The following is a 21996-nucleotide window of genomic DNA, read 5'->3' as shown; positions in this document are numbered from 1 at the left end:
AATATGCCATTGAGGGGTGCGCTGGATTCGGCAGTGAAGGCAAGATGCTTTGGCTTACTCCAGATATAGAAAGAGAGACAGCCTACAATTTTGCAAAGGTGAGCAAAAGATGGAAATGGCCATCCTCTAAGAAAGGTCTCAGAAAAAGCTAAGAGTTAGAATGAGAGTTAAAATTACATTTCAAAGGAGACAAATTTACTATGTGCTTGTAGATTTGAGGCAATAATCCTAAATCACCAAGTAGAAGTGAAATGATATCTAAGATACTCTGCTAAATTAGGCAGGGAAATGCATATAATACACTTCAGAGAACAATTTAAATATTCAAGTTTTAAAAGCTAAAATCTAAATTAAAATCTATCAAGACTTCTAGTATCACTATGATTCCAGATAAAAGAAGTTTTACTGTAATGACTACAGAACAATAGAGTAAAAAGGGGGAAGAAAATGTCCTCAAAGATTGATATGTAAAGAAACAAATTAATTTCTAGAAAAGGGCTTCAGTCATAATTTCTGAAACCTGACTTTAAAGTAGATAAAGCTCTTCACCTTCAAGAGAGAGCAGTGGAAAGATTCAGGATTTCTGTAATTCTGTCCTAATAGGATATGTATCTGTATAAACATTGTAGTAACATGAATCTCACAGCAAAGTAGAATGTATTTAAATTACCACCTGAGGATTTCTTTACTTTCACTTTCATGAAATACCTTTTTGCAAAAGCATATTTTTTTTTTCCTGACCTTAGTCTTTCCTTTGGGGACATAATAAATTCCAGAAGCTCGTAAAAGAAAATAGCGCCTTTTCCAGGATTTCTTCCCATCTTCTTTCAAATAAAGAGCTCCCTCTAGTTCTGGCACAATGATGGATGTTCCACAGAAACTCTCCTGAAATTGAGATTCCAACGATATAAAACCCATGAAAGATAAAACACACATTTTGTTCACATTTAAACAAACTGTGGCCAACTAGCCTTCAAGCTAAAAATCGTTTTGTCGACAGCTTTGATTGAATGCATATATTGACACTGCATACCATTTGCCAAAAGATAGGAAGAACATGGTGGTTGAGTCTCAGCTCCTGAGTTAGACTTCCAGGTTTCTTGACCACTTAGCTCTGTGACCCTGAGCAAGTGGCTCAACCTCGGTGCCTTTACTTGCAAAAACAGAGTGACGATAGCCCCAACTTCATAAGGAAGGTTGTGAGTACAATCTTGGTATATTATAAAAGCAAGCATTACATAAAGTCTATTTCTGTTACTATAAGTTGATAAATAGAAAACTTATTCCTGTACCTGTAAGTGAAAAAATTACTATTTCACTGCTAGTAAGTAGAAAAATTAAAATATACAATTCTATACATAAAATATTTGTACATTAATATTTTATTTTTGGCATAATTTTCTTTTCTTTTACACTGATGTACAATTGATATAGAATATGTATTAGTTTTCGGTATACAACCTAATGATCTGATGTATGTATATATTGCAAAATGATCACCATCATAAGTGTAGTTAACATCTATCACCTCACGCAGTTACACATTTTTTTTTTCTTATGATGAGAACTTTTAAGATCTACTCTTTTAGCAACTTTCAAATATACAATACAGTATTGTTAGCTATAGTCACCATGCCGTACATTACATCCCCAGGACTTACTTATTTTATAACTGGAAGTTTGTACCTCTTGACCCCCTTTAGCCATTTCATGCATCCCTACCCCCGCCTCTGGCAACCACAAATCTGTTCTGTGTATCTATGATTTCAAGTTTTTTATTTTTTGGTTCCACACATAGATGAGACATACAGTTATTTGTCTTTCTCTGTCTGACTTATTTCACTTAGCACTCAAGTTCCATCCATGTTGTCAAAAATGGCAAGAATTCCTTTTTGGGGGATAGTTTCTTATCAAAGAAGAAAGAAGACAATTATTAATACTGTAGTATCAGAAAAGGATAGTGACAAAGTACATTTTCTAGGTGCAGATGTTTAAAAATCAAAACATGCATAGAATTACATAATTCTTAATAAATTTCTTTTAAAAGCAGTGCAATAAAATTACATATTATTCTATCTTTCAGTTCAAACACTCAAACTTATTTTTGGCTTTGGTTTTTTATAACTCTCAACCTCCTTTCATTCAGTCTCATAAAAGCAGAATAAACTTAATTTTGCATCCTTCAAGTAAATGTATGTGTAGTGGAGCTGGGTGACATCTTTGTTCATATCTTTCCCAGTTTCCCCCAGTTTAGCTGGTATTAGTTGCCTTGTCAATAATCTCTCTCTCTCTCTTTTTTTTTTTTGGTCAGCATAAATTTCCTTTAATAATTTATCCATTTCCAGTAGGATTTCATTTTGAGGTTTAACGTATCAAGCCAGTATAAAGTTTTACAGTTTTAGTAATTCTGGATTCCAAGTCATTTAAGATGAAAATGGAAATGCAAAGTTTACTTAAGAAATTTCATTTTCTTCTTTTGTAACATCTAAGTCTTCATCCTCATCTTCTGCTTGTTGATCCTTTCTTAGTCAACAGGTGGATACCTGTCCTGTTCCAGATACACACTTAGCTGACACTGATCTCTGAAGACGTGACTTTGAATTTGCTCTTATGATATCTAAATGGGATGAATAATCTGGTGGATACAGAGAATTTCAGAAAACCTCTAAATCTTCTTCATCAATCTTTTGTGTATTTTGGTAGGTAGTAGTGGAGACATCTAAAGCTTTGCTGTGAAATAACATTTCGATAGTGATAAATTCTGAAAATATAGTCTTTATATTCTTTGTTTTCTGCTTTTCAAAATTGTCAGTAGTTTCCTCCAGATGACGAGTTGTTCGAGTAGCATCCATTGTAGCTCTTTGTAATTCGGCTTCTTTTTAAAAAATTAATTAATTAATTAATTATGTTTGGCTGCATAGGGTCTTTGTTGCTGTGCGCGGGGTTTCTCTAGTGGCGGCGAGGGGGGCTACTCTCTGTTGCGGTGTGCGGGCTTCTCATTGTGGTGGCTTCTCTTGTTGCGGAGCACAGGCTCTAGGCGTGCGGGCTTCAGTAGTTGTAGCACATGGGCTCAGTAGCTGTGGCATGCGGGCTCAGTCATTGTGGCTCGTGGGCTCTAGAGTGCAGGTTCAGTAGTTGTGGTGCACGGGCTTCACTGCTCTGCAGTATGTGGGATCTTCCCGGACCAGGGCTTGAACCCATGTCCCCTGCAGTGGCAGGTGGATTCTTAACCACTGTGCCACCAGGGAAGTCCGTGTAATTCAGTTTCTGCCTGTGAAATAACATGTCGATCAGATGGTTTTCTCTGACGTGTTCTTTCTGAGTTAACTGTTTAGCTCCTCAATTCTTTGCTGTTAATGTTGCTTTGAGGTCATCTCGTTTCATTTTTACAGTGGTTCTGTAACCGAAAGTGGGATCCAGCTGCTTGCTGCTCAAAAGTCATTAAAGAGGCCAGGCTGGTGGAAAGGAAAGTTTGCTTTATTTTGGATGCCGGCAACCAGTGGGGAGGACAGACGCCTATCCAAAGGCTGACTCCCCCCACTGACAGTCAGAGGGCAAGAGCTTTTATAGGTGGAGGGAGGGGGCTACATGCAGAAGCAGCACAGTCAGCTCTGACCGTCATCTTGACATTGATCATCGGTGGTCTGATCAGCGTCATCTTGATTGTTTTAGGTACAGTTAATCTTCAGTTCCAGGGTGGGTTTGTTTCCATTTCTTTGAGGCCAATTCTCGGAATTGTGGCAGCTCATGTCATGGCTACAGTCTGGTCATCATGTAGTTAACTTCTTCCACCTGGTGGGGTTTTCAGTACCTATAAGACAGCTCACAGGATATGGCTCAGAATGTGATCTACAGCCCTTGAGGAGGAACCAAAGGTCCTTGACTTTGCTTAATGACTAAACTATTATTATTTGGTCTCCTTTGACTGTTTTCCTTTGTTTCTGCATTTTCTCGCTTCTCGGATTAAGCTTATTCTTTGGCTAAAGTTTTTCCACAGACAAAAGGCAGGCTGAGGACATGGTGGGGCACAGACCACAGGGTCCTGCTCCCTTCCACTTCCATAAGCTTGCAAAGGTTCAACTACTTCGGCTTCAAGTCTTTCAGCCTCTGCTTGTCAATAATCCTGAAGTTTGGCAAACTCATCAGCCAAGTTTTACAGGCCCTGCTTTAAATTTGGGGTCTCCATAGAGGCTCACACATTGATTTCATTCCCCAGGAGGTCTGCTCTGTCTCCGCACGTAAGCAGCAGCGATCTGGCACAAAACGCTTCTCGTCCCAGTTTTCCAAGCTGTGCCTCCACATCTGGCCTCGCGCATGGCCGGAGACCCCGGGTTGGGGCCCGACCACAGGGGCTCCGAGGCGCCCAGGCGTGCGCGGGGACGCGAGAGCCCTTCAACGATCTCTTAAATTCAAGCAGATTTGGGGTCCAAATTCGAAAGCATGATAATGCTGATTTTTCACAGCATAACATGCTTTGTATTTTCTTTCCCATCTGGCTTTTGAAAAACTGCTGAAGTCTTCCAACAAGACCTATTCAGGCAATTGTATAAATCAAGGCATAACCAGGCCTTGCTTTACAGGCAGCTGCTGATGCAATAAGCACTGATTAACAGCCAAGGGCTGTGTCAGGAAACTGCTCACTCCCCTTCCATGTCTGTCTGTGTCCATCACTGCTGGGGACGCTCAGAACCTGAATCTCCCTGCTGCTGGGGATGCCTGGTGCTTTATCTCCCTCAACTCAACCTGGAGACTCTGATAAATGCAGAAAGAATGTCCCCACTCCCACCGCTGGCCTCCCTGGGAAATACCCACTGGGTTCTTGGTCCCAGGAACCAAAACTTGTAGCATGTCTCCAGGACCTTGGGAGTGTGTGGCAGCAAGGTTGTAGGGCCTGCCCCATTGGGAACAGGGCTGGGAGAGCCGGCAGGGCTACAACCCTGTGCAGGGGTCTGGGCAGGCCTTGGTGCCTGGGAGAGGGTGCCCTTCAGCATCAGTGAATTGGCTCCAGGTGGGAATGTGGGCCAAGGTGTCAACAGGTCTTCTGAGTTTTCAAGAGAAGCCCCAAATCTCCTAACTCAAGAAAAGGTCAACATGTTGTCGGGGACAACAAAAATCTGTCTGGGGCTCCCATGCTCATTTGTGACCTGTGATCTGGCATGCATCTGCATTAGAGGCGGAGAACAGAGCCTCGATTTTGAGCAAAGTTGCTATGTGAAAACTCATTAGAAGTTTCAGAAAATCAACCGTCAAATGAACTTCTGGAACACAGCCCTGTAGTGATAATCCAGACATGTGTACTGTACTTTACACACTGTGCTTCCATTGCCTCCCTAAGTCTTTGTAATAATTCAATAGGATATAGGAAACCAAGGTTCTTGGACTTGCCCAATAACACATGAACTTCAACAGGCAGAGCCAAACTCGGATCAGATCTCCTAACTGCAATCTCATACTTTCTACCACACCTGGCTGCTGGAAGGGCACCTTAGAATTCACTGCAAAGAAGTCATGCCTGACTTCTGTGGAGCACATTAGCAATGAAATATATGGTCAGAGATGAGTTTTATGTGGATTCATGTCTTTTAGTCAAGAATTACCAATCCAACTTCATGAAGAGTAAAATATATTGTCTAAAGCAAAACTTTTTAACAACTGACTCCAAGAACCAGTTTAATTGTCTAAATAGCTATAATTTAGTAATAATTTGATTTTAAAACCCCAAGTTAAAATTTCAGTGTGTCTCAGAATCGCCCATTGCTCTGAGAAGCAAATCATTTAAAAATACAGTTAACTCTCTTTTCTTCTACTCTACAAAATTAAACATACCTCAAGCAAGGACTCCTTGTTCTTCGCATTCATTTTCTCATTTGTTTCCTTGTTTTCTTTTTTTCCTTTGTTATCCAAGTAAAAATTCTAAATAAAATAGTAAAAGATCAGATCAGTAAGTGTTCATTACCATGGTAGCCACTGCACGGAATTCGCGGTCTTGCTGGAGAGAGGAGACATACCCGGAGGAAGTAAACTGTCGACCACGGTGTATGGTCTCTGTCAATCAAGTGCTTATGGAGGGACTTGCTGAGCGCTGACCACTGCCCCATTGGCCAGAAGTAACACCTTCCCTTCCTCCCAGAGTGCACATTCAATGAAGAAACAAGCAAAGAGAGAGACCACTAGCAAAGGATACAACGTCATTTAATTGTTAAATTCCATGGTCTAGAACATGAGTCAAATGCTGGAAGCTGGGAGACCCCAGTGCCCTTGGAAGAGCCCAGAACCAGAGGAAGGTAGAGCCCGTGTCCCATGTCCCAGGCCTTTGATCACCATGTAGGATCCCAAGGCCTTGAGGACTAGAGATTCTGGCTTATCCAGAGAAGCATGAAATCTGGATTTTTATAAGCTTTGGCAACTAATTTTAATTTTTAAAATCCATGTGGGTCAATCACAACATAAAGTTTGCTACTTGGCAACTTCTAAGGACAGAGAGAAGCAGAAAGGGCATTTCTGGAAAGAGAACCAGCTTAGCAAAGGAAAGAAAGACCACAGTTTAGAAGCACTCACGATTTTGGGGGAGTACCTATTACGTGCCAGATCCTCAGCCAGGCGCTTTGCAAACATCACCCCCAATCCTAACAGCAAGGCTGTGAGGTAAGTGACAGTACCCCCATTTTACAGGTTAGGAAACCGAGGCCTCAGCAAGGTTAAATAGCTAGGGCACTGCACCCTGAATGAACACCAGGGGCTGAGTGTGTATGATGTGTGTGCCTTTACCACCACACCACACTACCCCTGAAATTGAAGGTCAGTGAAGTTCAAGGGCAGAGAGACTAAACCTACTCTAATTCCGGCAGCTCCTGACTCAGGGAAGCAGGACCCTTGCCCTCTCCCGTGATTATCTCCTTAGAACATCTGTTTGTGGATTGTGTCAGGCGTGACCACTGCCACAGTCAAAGTGTTTAGCACTTTTATGTGGAAATGTAGAGTTTGTAAAATAGTGCCTGAGAAAAGTGTATTAAAACTAGAACATATACTCATGGTGCATAGTGACTGAATTAAGGACCCTCCTGAGTCTAAACACAAATGTTTATTGACACGATGGGAGTGTTTCTCCAAGTGTGATCCCCAGACCACCTTGATGCTCCATAAAATGCATGTTCCTGGGCTCCCAACCTACGGAACTGGCATCTCAGGGGGCCTGGGAATCCACACGCCAACACACTTCCTGGATGATTTTTACTTACACTGAAGTTTGAGAACAGAGTGTATTGGACAGAGAGGAAGCAAACCACAGGCAAATAAAATCTGCAGAATTAGGAGATCTCCTAGAAATAGAATGCATAACAATGGCAACTTGCTAACTTAAATAGAGGAAATAAATCAAGTATAACTCCTTCCATAATTCTTATTGAATTATCTTTTAATATGTTTTTAAAGAAACTTTTACGTGTTATTTGAAAGGACAGCATAGTGTGAATTAGTGTGAGTACTCTATAGGGTTTGGAAACGATTCTAATTTTACGTTTGGCTTGAGGACGGTGACTAATGTAATGTGTAACATATGCCACGTGCCAGAACGCTACACTGAGGCCTTACAGGTATGCTTGTCATTTCATCCTCACAGGAACCCCACAGTGTAGGTGCGATTGCTATTTCACAGATAAGGAAACAAAAGGATTAAGTGATTTGCCCAAGGACAATTAGTGCCAGAGCTTTGAGGTTTTCATGACTTTTCTCAGCATTAAAATGCTCTAAACACCATAGGAGAGAACCCAGTATGACAGTGTGGATCGACTTAATACCACTGAACTGCACACTTAAAAGTGGTTAAAATGGTAAATTCTATGTTATGTGTATTTTGCCAAAAACAAACAAAAAGTGATGACCTAGTTGAGAGTGAATGCAGAGTGTGCTCCTAGCAAGCACACTGCTTTAGGGCCCTGGAAAAAGTGTGAGCCTGTATGAGTTGAAAGAATGGACAGAGACCGTGAGGGAGACTCCAGGGCATGTGTGTTTCATCGTCATCTGGGAAAAGGAGGGCACGTGTCGCCCTCTGCAGGACTGATAAGGGAAGAGCCTTTCTAAACATGAAGGGTCTCATTTTATGAGGTTATCATGAAGGGTCAGGACGTAGCCGTGTCTTCTCTGAGACCCCTCTCACTTTTTCGGCTTCTGAATACCTTTTTTTCCCCTTCCAAGTGATAGTGCTATATTGTGTTTTTGTTTTAATGAAAATGCAAAATGCACAAAGAAAATCCAAGCTGGAGATCACACAGGGCAGTCCTTAGAAAGGACGGATTGCTCTTGGGTGAGAATTTGGAGTGCTCTGCAGCAAGCAGCAGAATTCAAAAGTTAATTATCTGTTGGGGACAATCTGAGCAGAACAATAAGGGAACTTTAAAATGGGAAATGAGACTTTCAGTTACAGCCTGCCTCTTTTTCTCACAGCTTCTGAAAATGTAAGATTTGAGAGCAGCAGGATAGGACAGAAACAGCAAATACGTTACATTTTTAATATCACCTTTCTGGAATAAAGAGTAAATCAAACAAACACTTATCAATCCATGAGTAAATGTTTGTGCGTACCCTTTGCATATAAAATATCACTGTTCTTAAGAATCTTTCTATAACACTGAAAAGATAAATATAAGTAGATGGCTATATATCTGTAGATGGGGGAACAATATAAGACACTGCATAAATGCAAAATGAGCTAAGTTCTATAGGTTTTCAGAGAGGAAGAACTCACTGTGAACCGAGATGACTAAGGAAGACTTACAGAGGAGGTCAAAGCTGGAACTTTGCCTTGAAAGATGTTCATATTCAGAAAGGGAAAAAGGAATAAAGAGAGCGTTCAGGGCAGGAGGAAAAGCATGTAAAAAGGCTCAGAGTTAGATAAATATTGGGGCTCTTTGAAGCAACCTAAATGTCCATCGACAGATGAAGGGATAAAGATGTGATATATATTTATACAATGGAATACTACTCAGCCATCAAAAGAATGAAATAATGCCATTTACAGCAACATGGATGGACCTAGAGATGATCATATTAAGTGAAGTAAGTCAGACAGAGAAAGGCAAATATCATATGGTGTCACTTATTTGTGGAATCTAAAGAAAAGGATACAAACGAACTTATCTACAAAACAGAAATAGACTCACAGACACAGAAAACAAACTTATGGTTACTAAAGGGGACAGCGAGGCTGAGGGGGACAGATAAAGTAGTAGTCTGGGATTAACATACACACAGAACTACATATAAAATAGGTAAACAACAAGGACCTACTGTATGGCACAGGGAACTCTACTCAATACCTTATAATAACCTATAATGGAAAATAGTCTGAAAAAGAATATATGTACATATGTATGTATAACTGAATCCCTTTGCTGTACACTTGAAACTAACACAACACTATAAATTAACTATACTTCAATTTAAAATAAATATTACGGGCTTCCTTGGTGGCGCAGTGGTTGAGAATCTGCCTGCCAATGCAGGGGACACGGGTTCGAGCCCTGGTCTGGGAAGATCCCACATGCCGCGGAACAACTGGGCCCGTGAGCCACAACTACTGAGCCTGCGCGTCTGGAGCCTGTGCTCCGCAACAAGAGAGGCCGCGACAGTGAGAGGCCCGCGCACCGCGATGAAGAGTGGCCCCCGCTCGCCGCAACCAGAGAAAGCCCTCGCACAGAAACGAAGACCCAACACAGCCAAAAATAAATAAATAAATAAAAATTTAAAAAATAAATAAATAAATAAAATAAAATAGATATTGGGTGTCTTTGGAGCACCCGTGAACGAGCAGCCTGGCTAGAGCTGGGGTACACCTGACGAAGACCTGACCATCACTCCCAATTCCTCTCTTCCGCCCTGTGTCAGAATTCACCAACGCCCGCCACCTAGTGACGACTGTGCAGTGCCTCCCCCCAGAACGGCCGGAGCTCATTTCCTTGCCCCCTTACGTTGGGTCTGGCCACGTGACTTGCTTCGGCCAACAGAACGTGGGTGGAAGGGACAGTGCCTCCATCTGAGCAGAGGACCTGAGAGGCGGCGTTGCGTGTTTCCACTCATTCTCCGGCACGCTCGCCCTTCACCAGGAGGAGAGTGCGTCAAGGTGGCTGCTGGTCCGAGGACAATAAAAGGCACGTGGAACTCCCTGGATCTGACTCGCATTCTGGAGCCATGGACAGAGGACCCGATGACCGGCAGGCCTCAGACAGAGGAAATACCTGCCACTCTAAGCCACTGGGATTCTGAGGTTGTGTTCATGTCTCCAGCCCTGACTGATACACATGCCCACACTGGTTGGTCAGGGGCTCTGGGGCACTGAAGTCAAGAGCAGACTTTCTTTTAAAATAGGAGCCTCTCCTGAAGGTCGTAAATGTGATGCCTGTATGATTTTCCTTCCAGCTGGGCCTGGTCCCGGATGGCCAGAGAGGAACCTTGGCAGGACAGGGAGGTGGGAAAAGAGGAGGGACGCCGTGAGGTCATTTTCTCCCACAGTGGCTGGTACCCTTCTACACCCGAGGGGAAGTATGACATTGTGGTTCTCTCTCTGCTCCTCACTCGTGCAACCAAATAAACCATCACCACCACCAAATTTTGGTTAAGAAACAACAAATGGTGGAATGAAAATTGCCTGAAATATCGATAGTGATGATTGTTGGAGTGTGGAAATGTGGATGATTTAACTTTCCTGTCTTCTACTTTTCAGTTTTTCTTCCAATAAACTGATATTAATTTTGAAGTCAGAAACATAAAAGATATTACTAAAAGAAATGAACAGCAATACAGCAAGCAGGTGACCTTACATTAATTTGTTTTCCCAATACCTTCTCAGAAAAAGAGATTCTTCGGGCTCCTAGCAAGAAGAACAGCTAATGTTAACACCAGGGTTTGTCTGCCTGTCCAGACACAGACCTCAGGCCTCACGCATCTCTTTTGGTTTCGGGCCCACACGGGTCTTTGCACAGTGGGAGCTGTATGTCAGCGCAGCTGGGAAAACAAAACTCTTTGGGTTATGGCTGAGTTTCATTTGTTCATTTGAACATCTGGCACTCTTTTATGATGAGCAGACCACCCTGTGATTACAGTCAACTGGGAAGAGGGACTTTCCTAACACCAACCAGACTGAGAAAGTAGGAGAAACTCAGCTGCTTCGTCAACAAAGTTGCTTTAATTAGGACAGTAAGGTTCTACTGCCCCAACCTACTTTACTCCAAAGAGGCGGGACCACCTGGGCAAAAGGGTCCCCGTCCTGACACCATGCTTTAGAGGGTCCCTACTCTGCCCCTAACCCCAGGTATTTCTACTCCCCTACACTGTGAACCTAAAACTGCTCTTAAAAATAGTCTATTATTTGGACTTCCCTCATGGCACAGTGGTTAAGAATCCGCCTGCCAATGCAGGGGACACGGGTTCGAGCCCTGGTGCAGGAAGATCCCACATGCTGCGGAGCAACTAAGCCCATGCGCCCCAACTACTGAGCCTGCGCTCTACAGCACGTGAGCCACAACTAGTGAGCCCACATGCCACAACTACTGAAGTCCACGTGCCTAGAGCCCATGCTCCGCAACAAGAGAAGCCACCGCAATGAGAAGCCCACGCACCGCAACCAAGAGTAGCCCCCGCTCGCCACAATTAGAGAAAGCCTGCGTGCAGCAACGAAGACCCAACACAGCCAAAAATAAATTAGTTAATTTATATTAAAAAAAATAGTCTATTAAAAAAAAAAGCTTACTCATGTGCTTTGTAAATTAATGCTCCTGGGAATCAAATGGCCATGGAACTGTATTTCGGTTCTACTGGCTAGCTTAATAAAATGACAAAATTGATAATATGCTGGACATTGCATTCTTGGCATCTATTTAAACTTGCGATGAAAAATTCTGAAACATTTTGCATGTCAACATACAAATGTGTGAGGTGGTACATCACTTCTCAAACTTGTTCTAGGGGGTTTGCAAGCACAAAAGTTTGATCTTCATTCATAGAAGCAGCCTTCATAGAGGTCAGCCATAAGGGGCTGTGTGGGAAGAGAGTAAGGGGGTCACTGAGAAGGAGGGCAAGGACACAGCTTGTGGAGGGACAGAGGGACAGAAGGAGCTAGAGGTCCGAGGGAGATCCGGAGCAAAGATGCTCTCGACTATGGTCCCCACAATATTCCATTTCCAGTGCCAGCCCGAGAAGCCTGGTCATGCTTCCATGAGATGCCTCTGTATCCTTTCAATAATCATGTTAAAAAGTTCTAGGTAGAGCAGTTTCTCATGACCAAGCGATCCCCAGTGCCAGTTACGGCAGTGTCTGCACACCCAGGAGTCAGCAGTAGCTCTGAAGAACGACTGATAGTCTTGGATCCTCATCAAGGTTCACGAGTAAGACTCCTATGTGGTTCCTTCCTCTTGGGCATGAAGCTAAAACAGTGGTGTCCCAAAGTAGCTATTCAATGGACGGGGTGTAACAGCAGCCAGCAGGAGAATTCATGACTCTGCTTTTCCTCCTTTAAAAATGAGGTGATCTGGGACTTCCCTGGTGGCCCAGTGGTTAAGAATCCGCCTGCCAATGCAGGGGACACGGGTTCAAGCCCTGGTCCGGGAAGATCCCACATGCCGTGGAGCAACTAAGCCCGTGTGCCACAACTACTGAGCCTGCGTGCCACAACTACTGAGTCTGTGTGAGTCTGTGTGCCACAACTGCTGAGGCCCGTGCACCTAGAGCCCGTGCTCTGTAATGAGAGAAGCCACCACAATGAGAGGCCCGTGCACCACAAAAAGGAGTGGTCCCTGCTTGTCGCAACCGGAGAAAGCCCTCACGCGGCAACGAAGACCCAACACAGCCAAAAATAAATGAATAAAATAAATAAATTTTTTAAAAAGGTTTAAAAAAAATTTAAAAGTTAAAAAAAATAAAAATGAGGTGATCTGATATTACCTCTCTAAGTATAGACCAGTCATCCTGGGGAAATTCTTTCCTAATTAAGCATCTTTTGGTCCACAAATTTGCAGGATCTGGTTTCTCTCCATCACCTTCTCTCTTTAAGTCTCTCCCCTGGTTCTTAGCTGAGGAGTGCTCCTAATGACTTCTAATTTGGTTCTGCCTGATTCGAATAGATTTTTGTTCAAATAAACTCTTAAAATTTTTTAATATGCTTCAGTTCATCTTTTCTTATAGGTGACTGCTGAATTTCGGTTGGCATCAAACGACTTGACTTTTATATATAACATCACAATGTTGCAAGTGGTTTTCATGCTGGATTTAACCTCGCGAGGTGGGAAGTACAGCCGTATCACATTGTACAAATAGAAACGCTGAATTCAGGTGTCATCAGAAAACCTGCTAAGACCACACAGTCAGCAGGTGACACTTGAGACACAGGTGAACAGCATCACTTTTCAAGTCATGGGTGGAGGCGGTGCTTTGCATTTGTGCCTGCAAAGCACACCACCGATGTCCCCAAATCTTTACTGACGGTTGTTTCTAATATTTGAGCTCAAAACCTCTCTTTGCATTCATTTTCCTGCCGCCTGCCTAGACTTATCCCCGCAGATAAGTAGTTTGTAAGAGAATCCTATTAAGTACTAAGGATTTCAGTGTTGTAAAATTTCATGAAATTTTACATAATTTTGTATGGTTTAGTAACTTTCCAGAAGAACGGACACTCTGGGCCACAGAAGCTCTTTCTCAGTCAAGCCGCAAATACTAATCCATATTTTACATATCAAACAGGCTATGGAGAGGCCAAGAACAGACTGACCTTGGAGTCATGAATGCAGATTCCAAGGAGAAAGACAGACTCTGAACTCTCAAGCACTCCAGAGATCTACACCTGCAGACCTATGACAGTAGGCACCACTGTCTCTAAGGGCACAGAGGATGTCATTTACCATGTAAAACAATGTGACTGTTAGCACACGGTTCTCCAGGAATGGTGGCCCAGGCCAGGCCTTTGCATCCACTTTTACAGAGACAGCAGAAGAATAAATGGGGGCTTATTCTGATCTGGGCCTCTGGCAATCAGTTTCTTCTCCTTGTGGGAAAATGAGTCAGTGTAGTAACTTCTGAGTCAATTGTTTCCATTTGTGGTACCATCCTGCTAGCTGTATTCAATTTACTTTGTCTGAGGACGTCCTCAGTCACTACCAATTTCATTCCAGGTTTCCTATAGTCTTGAGAGCTCTGAACAGAAGACTCAACCTATGGAAACCACTCATCAAAGTCCCCAGTGAGTCTTAAGATCAAACAAAGGCCTCCTTTCTATCTTTGATCTCAGTTTTCTCATCTGTAAAGAGGAATAGCAATATATCCTTCTTAACCCTTATAGCTGTAAAGATTGAAGATAATACTTGCAAAGCTTCTAGCCTAGCATAGAGTAGCTATTAATAGTCTCTAGCAATTTCCCTCTTTCCCTGGATCATCAGTTTATCCCTCTGCATTTGATAAAACGTAGCTTTTGTTATAAACTGCCAAGAAAATAAGTTCTTAGGCTTTTCCAGTAAGCGGCCTGAGGTGACCTCTAAAAATGGTTTGCTATTCACTTGATCCAGAAAACCCCACAAAATCATGCAAGTCAAGAGGTTCAACTCTTCGTGTTCACTTTAAGAACTGCCCAGGCCATTAAGGGTATGCATATCCGAAAGGCCACCAAGTATCTGAAGGATGTCACTTTAAAGAAGCAATGTGTGCCATTCTGTTGTTACAAAGGTGGAGTTGGCAGGTGTGCCCAGGCCAAAGAGTGGGGCTGGACCCAGGGTCGGTGGCCCAAAAAGAGTGCTGAATTTTTACTGCACATGCTCAAAAACGCAGAGAGTAAGGCTGATCTTAAGGGCGTAGATGTAGATTCTCTGGTCATTGAGCAAATCCAGGCGAACAAAGCCCGCACGATGCGGTGCAGGACTTACAGAGCTCATGGTCGGATCAACCCATACACGAGCTCTCCCTGCCAGACTGAGATGAGCCTTACTGTAAAAGAACAGATTGTTCCTAAACCAGAAGAGGAGGTTGCCCAGAAGAAAAAGACATCCCAGAAGAAACTGAAGAAACAAAAACTTCTGGCCCGGGAATAAATGCCTCAAAAAATAAATGCAAATAAAAGTTAGAAAAAAAAAAGTTCTTAGGTTTGATATCTTAAGAACTGAGAACCAATACTATTTAATAGAAGTCAGTTCCTGTCACTATCTTTATCTCTAGAAGTTTTTTACAATCACAGAGCAAAGTCCCTTAATGCAAGGTAAGTTTGGAGGGGATATTGGGAAAGTGACCAAAATCCAGTCAGTTCTCTTTTTCCTCGTAAATAAATACCTTGGAGTTGGAGAACAGGTGAGATGGGGATGTCAAAGGTAGAAAGATTTTTACTCATCTCGTGAGAAAAGAAAAACAACACAAGGAAAAATTTAGGAGCATGTCTCTAGTGACATTTATAGATAAAATATTGCCCGTCTGATAGAAAATACGAAAGTAAAAATGTATACATTTCATGCTGAATTTATGGAGGGTGAAATGAGATTTTTTTTTGAAGGAGAAGGAGAAACTCAGCAATGTTTAAAATCTAGTTCATCATGTTTATATCCCAACCTATTTCTCTCCTCATGCTTCCTACCGAAGTGAAGGGCATCAGGATCTATCTAATTCCCTAGGGGGTAATCAGTGTCACCCATGTCTGCTTCTATGCCTCCTTATTATACCAGCATCCAAGCGGTCACCATATTCTGCAAAATTCCATTACCTCCTGAGTCTCTCCCAGTGCCCTTCAGTCCATCATCATCTGTTCTTTCTGGGCTTCTGTAACCACCTCTCCATCACATGGCAGCTGCCACTTTTACTTTCTCCAAATCCATTCTCTGCTGTGCGATCACAGTGATCTTCCCTCAACTCAACACCCTTCAACGGCTCCCTGCAAGCCTCAGGACAAAGCCCAGTGTCTTTACCACGATCTACAAAGATCAGAGGATCTCTGAATTTTCTCTCTGAATCCTTCAAGGGGCTCTTAGTTTACATATGGCCTAAGAGTTGTTTGTGTTTCTTTGAAAGGAATACATTTGTGATATTCTGTGATATAATGAATGATGTGGTGAGTACACAGGTGACATTAAAAAATGGATATTTTATATGGTTTAACAATATACAAGTTATCTTACCTGGGGGTTTTTAAATACAGCATATTTTTCCTCCTTCTCCAAAAACAGCACTTTATTTTCTGTGTCTCTTGTCCAGTCTGATAACACTTCAACAACATTTTCATGGTCTTCAAAAAACCTTTCTGATAAAACAAGAAAAAGCATTCTTTCAGACCCAAGACATCAGGGTTCCCAACAGAGAAATAAGCTGGTGTTGAGTTAACACAATGCTTCATACTTCTCATCAGTTTTTAGAAATTCCTAATTCTTACATGATGTCACATTGTAACATCTCTATTATGTGTATTCTTCAGTCTCAGGTCTTCAACTTATTTTTCATTAAAAACATGGCAGATGAACCTACAATATAGTGATAATGGTCAGCCATTGCTCTTTTTTCATGTTAGAATTTTTGACTATTTTAAATAGCCCCAGGTGGAGGTAACATCCTATATGGAAGGAGGACAATTAGGCAATAATTGGGTAAACAACTTTGAATGAAATTGTGAGATACGTGATGAGTACTATAAAACATCACTCCCTAAAACTCTAAAAAACAATGTATGAATATCGGAACCAACCCTAAACCTTCCTTTAGAGAGCTTTCAATTCTCTATTTGACTCAGAGAGTTGAAGAAAACTTCAAGAGGTTATTTCCATGCAGACCATCTCCTCCAGAAAGATGTGTACCCAAAGCTTCTAAAACACGTAATTCTGTATTCCAACAGGCTCTCCCAGGAGACAATTGTTCCATGAGTGGTATTAAGAATGAGAAGTAACAGAGTATTTCTTTAACTGCTTTTTAGCTTTTTAAAAAAACTCAATCAACTTCTATCCACTGTCCTTTGCTCTTTGGGGCTGAGCCTCTTCCACTAGACAAAGTGTCAGACATTGAGTGAGCCGACAGTGATGTGAGGCCCACGGCAGAGTTACCCCAGAGTATAAAGAAGCAAACTTTAAAGAGACATCGGCTGACAGACACCCAGGCCCTGCGACCATCTGCTCAGCTTGCTAAGCATGCGGTAAGAAGCATCCTCCTGTCACTTTCTTTCCCTTTTGGATCCGCTAGAAAAGTAGCAGCAATACTGCTTACATTCCCCAAGGTCTGGCCACCTGCTCCAATCCGAGTCTCTTTGCCACAGATAAATGAAGAGGCAGGCACTGAACCTGACCTAAGGGAAGTGATGTAGGGGGAGTCTTGATAGCCTTGAACCAAACTCTTCTTCGCAATAGACCAAAATCCATAATAAAGCAAACGCACAGGTTTTTTGGAGTACAGCCAATTGCTGGAACTGGGACTTACCGATTTGTAGTTCTGGATATATTTCATAAAGACACCAGTCCACGTTGCAGTCACAATGGGTTTTCTCAAAAAGGTTGTCTAGAACATCTCGGGCTAATTGCCGCTCATCCACCATCAGTGACTTCGTGCTGTTATCATTCATGTGCACCTTGACAACGAGCTGAGGATAAAGCCACAGGGCAGCCAGTAAATTCAAGCAACCGGAGAAGGCCACCCACGAAGGTTAAGGTTTCAAGGTTGCTATCGTTTCTGCGAATTTAAGTTAAGAAGGTGTCCCACAAACTCACTCATATGCCAAGCACTTGTTTAAGGTGCCAGGAATATAAACGTAGAGAAACCAGTTCACAAAAACAGAAATAAATACACAATAGCAAAGTCCTTGCCCAGCTTTCAGAGACTCTGCATTCTGGTGAGGGAGAGAGAAAACCAACACAACCCAAGAAGTGCTGCCTGCCTGCCTCCCTGACATCTTTCTGTTACTTCTTCAGGTTCATCTCAGAGCCCAGAAGCGTTGCTTAGTTGAAAGCCGTGCCGGTATCTTTATAATAAATTCTTCTGTCTTGCTTAGCTGGAGCTGGGTCCCATTTCATGCAACCCGAGAGTTCTATGACACAGGTTAAGACCAAGTTGGTTAATCTACAATTCTTTGAAGGTCGGGAGTTGCCGAGTGACACAGCGTCACCGAGGGGTCTTACTGAGAGGCAGGTGGTGTCACAGCAGAACACGTTTGAGATTAGAGGTGGATTAAGCCAGATCAATGTAGATTGAGAAAGAGCTATTATGGAGATGATGCAGGCAAATGAGTGACCTAATGCACTTTTCATTCTATTAAAAAAAAATTTACTGCATTGAGTTCACAGTCAAATTGGTAGCTACCTCGTTCCAAATCTGGAGGGTTTGGTGTGAGAATTTACTCATAAGGGCACAGGATTTCACTGATTTTTCCCAGATAACTTGTCAAGGTTATTAAAACTTCTGATCCCTAAGAGACCATGATTCTGATGTAACATAACAGAATTAATTCAACAACTAATCAGCTAGGGTTTGGATTTTCTTTGATACCTGTGTATTTGTAGCATATTTTTAATTCCAGCAGTTGTTAGTTATGAGTGCTACAGGTTATAACGGTGCTATCTATCCAGTCTTCAAAAGGAACAGTGGAAATGTGCCCATGAAGCCCACATTTGTTAGACACTTATGTTTAAGGGAAGATTTTCCATAACTCCTTCTGGGAAGATCTACGTTCTTATTTTATTCTTTGCCAAGATCACTGATCCTCCCTAATTAAGTGGGAGCTAGCTCTAGTTAGAGCCCATCTTTGAGTGCCACACGGGAAGGAAGGGCTGCCTTTCCCTTTCCAGACCATCCCTGCCCAAACTCCAGCCTGCAGTGCCTGCAGTTACTCCACAGGCTGCCAGCAGAGAATTCCCGGAAGCAGCGTCGTCAACCAGAACCCCCTGACACTCTTGCTTATATTTCTATTCTAACTTGAAAAGAGAAGCATGAGATAGTTAGAGACAAGTTCTGCCTATTCTGTCTGTCTAAGGTTGGTCCTGGTTATTCACATATGAGGCTTATCATTATTTAAAAAAACTGTTTAGATGGAGTGAAGAGAGAGGTCATACAATTGGTAACATTTCTTCCTCCCCCAAAGTTTGGGTTAGATTCTGAGCAGCAGGGAAACTGCCCCTCTGGTCCCACTCCCGCCCAACTGGATCTTGAAGACAATGTGTAGTTAACAGTGAAGAATGCAATTCCTGTGGATTTCTGTGCAGAGTTACTGAGAGCAACCAAGGGTGTGGATGGTGATAAGAATCTGGATGAGGAGCAGGCAAGGACCACAAGTCGAAGCACACCTAGTATCTGCTCTTCCCACACTTGCACACCTAAGACTCAAATGCAGACATCAGGGCAATAAAGGTGCATTTCCTCCTCCTGGGACCATTCAAATTAGACCACTATTCCAGGCTTGTCCGAAGAATACTTCTTTCCCTTGAAAACCTGTAGCCCAGAAACCTCTAGTTGGACAGTTGTTTTTGTTGTATGTTCATCTTTTTTTTTTTTTTAAATAAATTTATTTATTTATTTTTGGCTGTGTTGGGTCTTCATTGCAGTGCGTGGGCTTCTCATTGCGGTGGCTTCTCCTGTTGCGGAGCACGGGCTCTAGGCACGCAGACTTCAGTAGTTGTGGCACACGGGCTCAACAGTTGTGGCTCACAGACTCTAGAGCGCAAGCTCAGTAGTTGTGGCACACGAGCTTAGTTGCTCCGCAGCATGTGGGATCTTCCAGGACCAGGGCTCGAACCCGTGTCCTCTGCACTGGCAGGCAGATTCTCAACCACTGCGCCACCAGGGAAGTCCCTGTATGTACATCTTTTGATGTATTTAAAACAACAGGCCTGGGACATCCCTGGTGGCACAGTGTTAAGAATCCCCCTTCCAGGGCTTCCCTGGTGGCGCAGTGGTTAAGAATCTGCCTGCCAATGCAAGGGACATAGGTTTGAGCCCTGGCCCGGGCAGATCCCATATGCTGCGGAGCAACTAAGCCCGTGCGCCACAACTACTGAGCCTGAGCTCTAGAGCCTGCAAGCCACAGCTACTGAAGCCTGCGTGCCTAGAGCCCGTGCTCCGCAACAAGAGAAGACACAACAATGAGAAGTCCGCGCACTGCAACGAAGAGTAGCTCCCGCTCACCACAACTAGAGAAAGCCCGTGCACAGCAACGAAGACCCAACACAGCCAAAAATAAATTAATTAATTAATTTAAAAAAAAAGAAAGAATCCCCCTGCCAATGCAGGGGACATGGGTTCGGTGGGGAACCTCTGGTCTGGGAGTTTCCCACATACCGCAGAGCAACTAAGCCCATGTGCCACAACTACTGAGACTGTGCTCTAGAGCCCACAAGCCACAACTACTGAGCCCGTGCGCCACAATTACTGAAGCCCGTGCGCCTAGAGCCCATGCTCCGCAACAGGAGAAGCCATCGCAATGAGAAGCCCATGCACTGCAAGGAAGGGTAGCCCCGGCTCACCGCAACTAGAGAAAGCCTGCACGCAGCAACGAAAATCCAATGCAGCCAAAAATAAATAAATTTATTTTAAAAATAAAATAAAATAATGAAACAATAGGCTCAACTACTACAGTGTCAAAGACCCATTCATCTGACCGGAGAAATCAAATATGGATGGTTGTGTGGAAAACAGAAATGCCTCAAATAGTGGAATGACCATGGCTTATTTTCTGTGGAAGGCATACCTGCTGCTCTCGGCTGAGGATTATTGCTATAAAGTAGTTACATGTCCTAAGAAACACTACCAGTGTTAGGACTTAGAAGACAATCTTCCGGAAGAAAAAATTAATGATGTTTGACCACATTTCATTCTTGCTTAGGAATTCTTGAGAAAATCAAACATAGCTTGGTGTTTTGTTTTTAAAGAGAGAAAAAAACTAAATCACATAATTTGACAATGATGCAATTATGAAAGGGTTGGGTTTTTTTTTTTTGGCAGAAATTGCAAACTAAATTTAATCCATATGTAGTTACCAATGACCACAGTTATAAAACTTAGGAAAAAAAAAAACCAAGAGAAGGCTGATGACTTTTAGCAAGAAGAAATCATATTTAGTCTTCTTCACAGCTTTCTTCACATTTGCAAGCTGAAGAGTAGCTATATACCAACACATGACACTCTAAGTCACAAGTAGGTAGGTCATTAGCAAGCTGAGTACTTTTCATATCAACACCATATGATATAGGGTAAAATGACTCAAGAATGAAAAAACTTCCCCTTTCTAATCCATCATAGTAAAGACTTAATGGTTTTTATCATTTCTTCTTTTTCTTTTGCAAACTAATAAATACAAAATTATCCCAGCCCTAAATCATTTGCAATATATACATTTTTGCTTCTATGATAAAATTTACAAATGGAATTGGTCTCCTGTGTCACAGAGCTTTAAAACAAAGAAACAAATAAAATCAATGAGTGAATCCGATTCTGTTTCCAGTTCCAACGGCTTTGCAACACAAACTGTGTACATCGCTTGTGATCCAAAGTGATGTCAACACCCCACAGAATACTTGAGGGCAAAGTACTTCAGATAAACTTGATTCCACCCTTTATAAAACATGTTGTAGCTTATATGTTAGTACATCTTAGTTACTTTATTACTGGATAAGTATGACTCAGTTATTTTTTTTTAATGTTCTGTGCCACACAGCCTTTTGTTTTTAGAAATAGGTCTGGAGTGTCCTAAGTCAGAAAAAATATACACCTTAGCTTCTTAATTTTCTTTCCTCTCCCACTGATCAGAACTGCTTCTGTTTCACATCTGCTTTGTTGACTAGAGGCAGGTGGTGCTTTTTGCTACTGTTACAATTCACCTCAACTAAATTATGGCAAAGTTCTCTCGAAATACTGCTTTCTCCTCCCTGTTCTCTTCATCTCCAGTTAAGCAAACTGGCCAAATATGCTCGTTGTTCTACCTTATTTTTTATATTTTTTTAAAATTTATTTATTTATTTTGTCTGCATTGGGGCTTCGTTGCTGTGCTCAGGCTTTCTCTAGTTGCGGCAA

At 42.4% G+C, this 21996-nt stretch overlaps 1 protein-coding gene and 1 pseudogene across 1 annotated transcript in view; both read right to left on the bottom strand.

Moving 5' to 3' along the window:
• APBB1IP (amyloid beta precursor protein binding family B member 1 interacting protein) overlaps nucleotides 1-21996 on the bottom strand; it is a 102243-nt gene that overhangs the window by 25162 nt on the left and 55085 nt on the right. Inside the window, exons 7-10 of the mRNA XM_057542962.1 lie at nucleotides 17419-17578; nucleotides 16137-16258; nucleotides 5827-5913; nucleotides 742-885 (exon numbers count right to left, since the gene is read on the bottom strand). Of these exons, the coding sequence (XP_057398945.1) occupies nucleotides 742-885; nucleotides 5827-5913; nucleotides 16137-16258; nucleotides 17419-17578 (513 nt within the window). The remainder of the gene's footprint in view (nucleotides 1-741; nucleotides 886-5826; nucleotides 5914-16136; nucleotides 16259-17418; nucleotides 17579-21996) is intronic.
• Nucleotides 2454-4316, bottom strand: LOC103007707 (CBY1-interacting BAR domain-containing protein 1-like; annotated as a pseudogene).

This window comes from Balaenoptera acutorostrata, chromosome 3, assembly GCF_949987535.1.
Source record: "Balaenoptera acutorostrata chromosome 3, mBalAcu1.1, whole genome shotgun sequence".
NCBI classification, from domain to species: domain Eukaryota; kingdom Metazoa; phylum Chordata; class Mammalia; order Artiodactyla; family Balaenopteridae; genus Balaenoptera; species Balaenoptera acutorostrata.
This window is presented reverse-complemented; position numbering and strand designations above follow the sequence as displayed.